Source organism: Rhagoletis zephyria, unplaced genomic scaffold (assembly GCF_001687245.7).
Source record: "Rhagoletis zephyria isolate East Lansing unplaced genomic scaffold, Rhagoletis_zephyria_1.1 Rzeph_scaffold_00447, whole genome shotgun sequence".
In the NCBI taxonomy this organism is placed as follows: domain Eukaryota; kingdom Metazoa; phylum Arthropoda; class Insecta; order Diptera; family Tephritidae; genus Rhagoletis; species Rhagoletis zephyria.
This window is the reverse complement of record NW_016157531.1, coordinates 247,331-256,101: the sequence shown is the minus strand read 5'-3', so window position 1 is coordinate 256,101 and position 8,771 is coordinate 247,331. Positions and strand designations below refer to the sequence as shown.

The following is an 8,771-nucleotide window of genomic DNA, read 5'->3' as shown; positions in this document are numbered from 1 at the left end:
CAAAGTGAACTAATATTTTTACTTTTAAGCAGAACGCACTTTTGTTTTTTACTTACTACTTAAGTTTAATACTACTACTACTACTAATGTGGTTTATAAATTTTTAAAAAATGCGTTTAAACATTTGTGATCGTATTGTGCTTCCTTCAACCGATCGTATTTAATATAAAAGGTAAATGTTTCGACAAGCCTGATTAGAAATATATATCTAAGGTGACGAATTTATAACAGGTTGGGAACTACACATAAAAAATGGATGCAGATCGAACTAGATATCATCTGCCGAATTAGGAACTGGTTTGGAACTAATGAAAAGGGGATGCAGAACGAACTAGATCTCATCTGTCGAATTTGGAACTGCAAATCCTCGCATAGAAGGTATTTAAATTATGTTTAAACAAGCATCAATGTTTTTGTGATCGGTCAAATAGGTTCCGAGATATTCAATTCAATTCAATTCAATTCATTAACTTCTTGAGTACAGTAAAACGCGAGGTCTTTTCAGTGTACAAATAATCCAAAAAAAATTACAAAATTAACTTCAACTAAAATCTAATTAAATAAAGTACAGAAAAATATAGTAATGGTAACAACAATATTATACTATAAATATAAAAAATATAAAAGTTCAAATTTAACCTCTTTTATTAGCATTGGCTTTTATTTGTGTCAAATGATCTTGGTATAGTCGAATTCAGCATGAAAAGTTCTATCGAGTTACATTTTTTTTTTTTTGCCAAACGGTTGGAATTTTACACCACCGCTACTTCGGACTATTTCTGTCTAAGCACTGGAGTACGGGAACAACCTAAATATGAAAAGTAAAAGTAAACAAACAAATGTCAAATTAAACTCTGAGTTTATTAAACACCCCAATGAGAACACTTAACAGTTGGTCGTAAACTCAAAACGTTAAACTCGAGTTTATGGTTCAACGTGAACATAGTATTAGGATAGATTGCTCAAAGCCTGGTTGACAAAGCCGGTTAAATATCGTTATCCACGTTACCGACACCGTGTTATATGCATGGAGTCGAATACGTCGATAACGATGTTAACCGAAGATTAGTGTCAACCAGGCTTTGAACAACCGGCTCTTAGTGTGATAAAGGAGAAGTTTCAAGTCACTAAAAACTAGATACCGTTGATTTTTTTTAGAATTTTTTTTTTGTTGCGTGCGTGTTCAGCATTTTCTTCCATGTAACGTACATATGAACAAAATCTATTTTTATATCGATGGATGAGTGGAAGATCGACCTATCGCGGTAGCCAGTTTGAAAACGCCTTATCTCAGGAGACTTTTCAAGACGCCCTAATTCAGAATTTGATTGAAGAATGCCTTATTTCAGAATTTTATTGAAAAACACCCTACCACAGAATTTGGTTGAAGAACGCCCTATCTCAAAACGAAAACACATTGCAAATTTGCTGAGAAAGAGAGTTTTTTAATCAGCAGCTGAGATAGGACGTTCTTCAACCAAATTCTGAGATAGGGTGTTTTTCAATAAAATTCTAAAATAGGCCGTTATTGAAATATTTTCTGAGATAGGGCGTTTTCGTATTGGCTGCCGAGTTATGTGGGTCGATCTTCCACTCAGCCAACGATATGGAAGAACATGCACAACACCCTCGACGATAATTTGTATTGAGTTGAAACTTGTACTTTTTATTATTATTATTATTATTAAAACGCTTTTATCAACTTGCAATGTTGTGGCTCCAGAAACTTTCAATGTTGTGGATCCAGAAACTTTCAATGTTGTGTGTCCGACACCATAAAACCTTTGCTTTGCAAAGTTCCTATAAAAAAGTCTAGTGCATAGGGCGACATCTGTAGTGAATAGGGCGAGGTAGATGACATCTAGATGTCGCCCTATGTACTACGTTCGCTACAGCGGAAATAGACGACACGCCATTTCTTTAAATAAAATTAATTGGTGCTCGTTTGTATGTACATACATATGTAAATGCATGTGTGTGCACCTTTCTATTAATATCGTTGAATTATTTTAATATCTATCGCAAAATTTTATACAGACAAGACAAAAAAGTAGAAAATAAATAATATAAAAAAAAAACTTTTTAATATACAACGCTTTTATAAATGGACTAAAAAGTAGAAAATAATATTTCTCAGTCCCATAGAATTTGTTTTGATAACTTTTGATTTTGAAATTTTAGCAAAAGTCGTTATAACCAATTTATGAGATTGAAAATGAAAAGCGTGGGGCGCATGCAATACAAAGCATTATATTTAATTGACAATAGGCAAACTACATAACATAGACCTAAAATTTCTTCAGCGAAAGTACAAATTTGAGATCGATTTTAAGCGGTCGTTATTCATATATCCACATACATATGAACATATATTACCCTTCATATCAATTCAGGTGGCTATTATATGCGCCCCACGCTTTTCATTTTCAATCTCATAAATTGGTTATAACGACTTTTGCTAAAATTTCAAAATCAAAAGTTATCAAAACAAATTCTATGGGACTGAGAAATATTATTTTCTACTTTTTAGTCCATTTATAAAAGCTTTGTATATTAAAAAGATTTTTTTTTTATATTGTTTACTTATACTAAAAATGCCTCCAAACCATAACATGCTAAGTCACCTTAGAATTAGTCAGAATTAGCATAGTATGATTTGGAGGAGTTGAAACAAACATTTTAGGTTGTCAAACGAAGCCGCGCAGTTTTAGCAGCTTTTTTCCTGAATTGTAGCAGTGCAGGAAATTTCCATATTAGTTTAGGTACTAAAATTTAGGTTAACTCGCACACGGCCTTAGTACTGATTAATCAAACCGTTCATGTTTAACAAGTACTTAATTATACATGTGTATATGTGTGCAATTACCCTGCAGAAAAAACTATCAATTGATAAAAATAACCCACTTCTAGTTACCTTTTTTGCCGGATTTCAATAAAACATGTAGTTTGTAATTAGCTACAAAACGCTACTTTGAAACTAGTTGACAAGTAATGCAGGAGATTGTTTTCTTTAAACGCGTTTCTATTTAAATATCCTGCACTTCGTAAATACCTTTTTGAATTGAGGACAGATAAAAGGAAGACCGAAATTTCATATTATCATTTTGAAGTTATGTATGTCTGACGGAGTTCCAATATGGGACCACCTACAGCAGAATATCTAAACAAATATGAAATGGAAAAATATAATAAATAAAGTAAATAAAATATGAAAATAAAAAAGAAATAAAAAAATATTTTGTTTTTCCTATTGATATTTTATGTCCAAAAGTAGTTAGTTGCAAGTTAGTTACATCAAAGCAAAGGTAACCCCTGGTACCCCCTGGACTACATCTAATGCAGAGGTAGCCACCCTTGACTATTGCGCGGTCATCGCCATAGAAATATAGTTAGCTCTCGTCAAAGAAAATATACAGATAATAGTGACTTTTAGCTCCTTCCTAACCAACTTACAGTTAACTTATAGTTAGATACATTTCCTGCAGGGTACAAAAAAGCCTCGCTTACTCGTGGAATATCTCCTATGTATGTATGTATGTACGTTGACTTAAGCGAAATGCAATGAAAAAGTATATTAAGATTAAGATTAAAATTTTTTGTTAAAGTATTATACGAAAGAAAAATTTTCATTCATTAATTTAATAAAGACACGAACATATTGTACGGATGTTCATGCCTGTAAATGCCCATAAATATACTTCACTACATATCGATGGCTGAGTGGAAGATCGACCTATCTCGGCAACCAGTTCGAAAACGCCCTATCTCAGAAAATTTTTTTAACAACGCTCTATGTCAGAAAACTTTTCAAGAACGCCCTACTTCAGATTTTCATTGAAAAATGCCCTATCTCATCTGCCAATCCCTATCTCAGCTTATTTTCAATGTATTTTCGTTTGAGATAGGGCGTTTTTGAAACGAATTCTGAGATAGGGCGTTATTCAACTCAATTCTGAAATAGGGCGCTTTTCAATCAAACTTTGAAATAGGGCGTTCTTGAAAATTTTTCTCAGATAGGGCGTTTTTGAACTGGCTTCTGAGATAGGTCGATCCTCCACTCAGCCATCGATATACAATACTATTTAATAACAAGGGAAAATACTTTCATATATAAAAGGATACTAAGAATTATTTGAGTGTTAAGGAACGCTATTAGGAGTCACTGTATATAATTTTCAAAACGCAGTCTGTTCCAAAGAGCTTTACTATACATATCAGAACTTTTTATACAAACCACTGTTTCTAAATACATACATTTATCTGAACTAGTAGGTCCTATTGAGTTAAAACTCTTCCGTTTTCCACTGAACGAATTTCACTTTGAACCATTTTACGTAGCTTCAAATCGCAGCTTTTGTCTGAAGTATTGAAGTGCATGCATATATATGTATTATTTAAAACTTATCTAAATATATTTTATATTTTATTGAATATGTAAGTATGTTTGTACGTGTTAATACAGATTTGTATGATAGCATATGTACAGTTGCTTAAAATAAAAACAAAAGAATTGTATGTTTAGGGAAATGCTCTTTCAATGGTAACATTATTAAAATTGATGCTTTAACGCATGGATATAAAAAAACAACAGCATAAGCATTTAATTATGAATCAAAAACTAAATGCAACCACACGAGAATTAAAAGGGAAATAAACTAACTTTTGGTGTATGTTCTAAGTAGCTCAATCCTAACTAAATACAAGCTTATAATATATTTAAAGACACCTAAAAGATATACAAATATAAAAATATATGAAATTTAAGAAGATTATTAGCTGAAAAATAAATGTATTGGCTTAACCCAGGAAATGTGATAAATGGTTTATTAATTACTTTATTGGAGGGTATGTAAGTAAAATATACATACATACATTGTATATACATAGTTTAAAAACTTTTATCACATCCATGTGTACACAGCCATGGTGAATTTTACGACGAAGACCACAAAATATTCTGACCACTGAAACAAGTGATAAGTATTCACTAGCTTTTACATATGAGCACTATAAAAGAACTATTTTCACATTATAATTCATCAGTTTCGTTGTGAAACTACCACATTGTGTATTAAATACATTTCTACAGTTTTACTTTTTGAAAGAGGAACTCCATAACCATCGTTGATAATGGCTGACAAGAATAATCTGTTGCTGCTCTTCGATCGCCCAAACGAGCCTATTTTCATGGAGAAGGGCAAGTCATCTGTGTTCGATGTTCCCGATAACTTCCTCACTGATCGCTACCGTCCCATCGGCACCGAGGTGCAAAGTCGTTTCGGTGAAAAAGCAGAACAGCGTATTCCTGTTAGAGATATATCTATCCCGGATCTGCGCATACCCATGTCATTGCCGCGAGATGCGCAATTCTCCCTTTTTATTCCGGCTCATCGTCGCATTGCTGGACGTCTCATTGACATTTTTATGGGTGTACGCTCCATTGACGACCTCCAGAGTGTGGCTGCATATGCTCACGATCGTGTGAATCCTTACTTGTTCAATTATGCACTCTCGGTGGCTTTGCTCCATCGCCAGGATACTAAAGGACTGGATCTTCCGTCCTTTGCACAAAACTTCCCCGACAAGTTTGTGGACTCTCGCGTTTTTCGTCAGGTACGAGAGGAAGCCACTGTGGTTCCCGAAGGATCCCGTATGCCAATTACTATTCCGCGCGATTACACTGCTTCTGATTTAGAACCAGAGCATCGACTGTGGTACTTCCGCGAAGATCTTGGCATTAACCTGCACCATTGGCACTGGCATTTAGTGTATCCTTTTGAAGCTGGCGATCGGGCAATTGTAAACAAGGACCGTCGCGGTGAACTCTTCTACTATATGCATGAACAGGTGGTGGCTCGTTATAATTTGGAACGTTTCAGTAACAATCTTCCTAGAGTTGTGCGCTTCAACAATTTGCGCGAACCAATACAGGAGGGTTACTTCCCTAAAATGGACTCCTTGGTGGCTAGTCGAGCTTGGCCACCACGCTTTGAAGATACAAAATTGTCAGACCTAAACAGGGAGCTGGATCAAATTAGCTTGGATGTAAGTGACTTGGAGCGCTGGAGTGATCGCATCTTTGAAGCCATATCTCAGGGCTTTGCCACTGATGTAAGTTCGAAATGCAGCTTTTACGTTCATTAAAAATATATTATTAGCGCTAATAAGCATTCCTTTGTTCCAGGAAAGTGGCAATCGCATACCACTGGACGAAGTTCGCGGTATTGACGTTTTGGGAAACATGATGGAATCATCTATTATTTCGCCAAATCGCAGCCTATATGGGGACTTCCACAACATGGGGCACGTGTTCATTTCGTACTCTCACGATCCCGATCACCGTCATTTGGAGTCTTTTGGTGTGATGGGCGATTCAGCCACTGCCATGCGTGATCCCGTTTTCTACAGATGGCACGCATATATCGATGACATTTTCCAAGAGCACAAGACTCGTCTGTCGCCATACACTTTACCGGACCTCAGCTATGAGGGTGTCTCTGTCACTGGTGTACAAGTAAGTCCCGAAGGTGGTAGACCAAATGTACTTCAAACCTTCTGGCAACAATCAGACGTTGACTTGTCCCGCGGCATGGACTTTGTGCCACGTGGCAATGTATTTGCACGCTTTACTCATCTGCAACATACTCCTTTCACCTACACCATCAACATAAACAACGAAAGCGGCGCCCAACGTTTCGGTACTGTACGAATATTTTTGGGACCAAAGACTGACGAGCGCGGGCAAGGAATGCTGTTCAAAGATCAACGATTGTTAATGATAGAGTTAGATAAATTTGTTGTGTCACGTAAGTACCTCGCGTATGCATGTACATATGTATGTGTGTATGTATGAATGTTTCATAACTTATTACAATGCAATTTACAGTAAACCCTGGCCAAAACACTGTTCGACGTCGTTCCACTGAGTCCAGCGTTACCATTCCTTTCGATCGCACATTCCGTAATTTAGATGTAAATCGCCCGGCAGTAGGAAGCGCCGATGAACTGGAATTCAACTTCTGCGGTTGTGGGTGGCCTAATCATATGCTTATTCCCAAAGGTTTGCCCGAAGGTTTACGTTGCGAGTTGTTTGTTATGGTGTCCAACTACGATCAAGATAGGGTAAGGAAACATGTTTTGTTAATGAAGCTTATTCCTCCGCATATTTAATCACACATTTTATGGCAGATCGAGCAACAACTTGTGGGAACCTGCAGTGATGCTGCATCCTACTGTGGCGTGCGTGATCGCCTCTATCCAGATCGCCGTGCGATGGGTTATCCATTTGACCGTCTTTCTCGTCCAGGAGCTGACCGCCTTGTCAACTTTTTGACACCGAACATGAGCATCGTAGATGTGGTAGTACGTCACGAAAATCGTGTTGTGCCACGAAGCGTATAATTCACAGGAACATAAAGGCCCAATGGTTAGACTTGAAATGCTATGAATCTCACCACATTATAGTTGATCAAATGTATTTCTCATCGGCACTTCCTGTTCCGATTATTCATTTTTATATACATAAATAAAAGATAAATAAATTGAATGCTATATGGAAATCTTGATTGTACCCTAGCTAGTTTAAGAGATAGGAAGGAAATATTTATAATAACGTAGATGCCCTACATAGGCTTACACAATACTTATACAATTGCTCAGGCGATACTGGAGCAAGATCGCAGATGTGATTACAACTCGAACGTACTATAAAATGCTGCTTATCTCTTAACGCATCCAAAACACGAAGAAGGAGTGGTTGTTAGAATCAGAGTTGCAACTTTCGATGGAAACCCCGATTTCCGGAGAATTCATGTTTGGGTCGGGAATCGGGGAACACGCAGATTTTTGCGTGGAATTTGAAATTGATTTTTGCAGGAGTTACAGCACAGACTTTTTTGTGACGTAGCGAAAAAGCCTATCAACAGTTGTTGCTGTTGGGCAGTTACGAGTCCGAGGTAAGAAAATAATTCGAAATCGAACTGTTCACTTCGAATGCTTACAATGCTTTGCCTTATTGTATCTTAGTTACATTAGGTTTTACTCTAGGCTGGGTCGAAATATTTTTTTATTTCATCCTTTTATAATAGTGAAAAGATGTTGCTTTACAAGGTCCGGTACAAGCCTGTAAAATATTATCCTTTTATTTGAAGCGCAAGAGCCCGCTCATCGATCACCAAGTGTAACAAAACACACTGGTCGTATAATACGACTGCGGCCAGGGTGGTGTAGTGGCAAGCAGTGCGCGCTTCCACTCCGCAGCGCCTGGGTTCAAGCCCTGGTCAAAGCAACATAGCAAAACAAATTTAGAAATAAATAAAATAAAATAAAAACTTTTTAATATACAACACTTTTATAAATGGACTAAAAAGTAGGAAATAATATTTCTCAGTCCCACAGAATTTGTTTTGATAACTTTTGATTTTGAAATTTACTTTTGATTTTGAAATTTTAGCAGAAGTCATTATAAACAATTAATGACATTGAAAACGAAAAACGTGGAGCGCATGCAGAACAAAGCATTCGATTTCATTGACAATAGTCAAACTACATAACATTCTACAGCGAAAGTACAAATTTGAGATCGATTTTAAGCGGTCGTTAATCAAATGCCCACATACATACATATGTTACTTTTCATATCAATTCAAGTGTATTACATGCGCCCCACGCTTTTCATTTTCAATGTCATTAATTGTTTATAATGACTTTTGCTAAAATTTCAAAATCAAAAGTTATCAAAACAAATTATGTGGGACTGAGAAATATTATTT

At 36.2% G+C, this 8,771-nt stretch overlaps 1 protein-coding gene across 1 annotated transcript; it reads left to right on the top strand.

Moving 5' to 3' along the window:
• Positions 1-4,876: 4,876 nt before the first annotated feature.
• LOC108359737 (phenoloxidase 2-like) lies at positions 4,877-7,553 on the top strand. The gene is made up of 4 exons (XM_017611708.1): positions 4,877-6,111; positions 6,185-6,806; positions 6,887-7,122; positions 7,189-7,553. Exons 1-4 carry the CDS (start codon positions 5,131-5,133, stop codon positions 7,399-7,401), a joined length of 2,052 nt encoding a protein of 683 aa, XP_017467197.1. The 5' UTR covers positions 4,877-5,130; the 3' UTR covers positions 7,402-7,553.
• Positions 7,554-8,771: the final 1,218 nt, after the last annotated feature.

What these genes read in the sequence shown, in the direction of transcription:
- LOC108359737 (XM_017611708.1), top strand. Translation starts at nt 5,131, where the DNA reads ATGGCTGACAAGAATAATCTGTTGCTGCTCTTCGATCGCCCAAACGAG. An exon ending in CTCAGGGCTTTGCCACTGAT is followed by an intron (nt 6,112 to 6,184) that starts GTAAGTTCGAAA and finishes CCTTTGTTCCAG; the next exon opens with GAAAGTGGCAATCGCATACC. An exon ending in CCAACTACGATCAAGATAGG is followed by an intron (nt 7,123 to 7,188) that starts GTAAGGAAACAT and finishes ATTTTATGGCAG; the next exon opens with ATCGAGCAACAACTTGTGGG.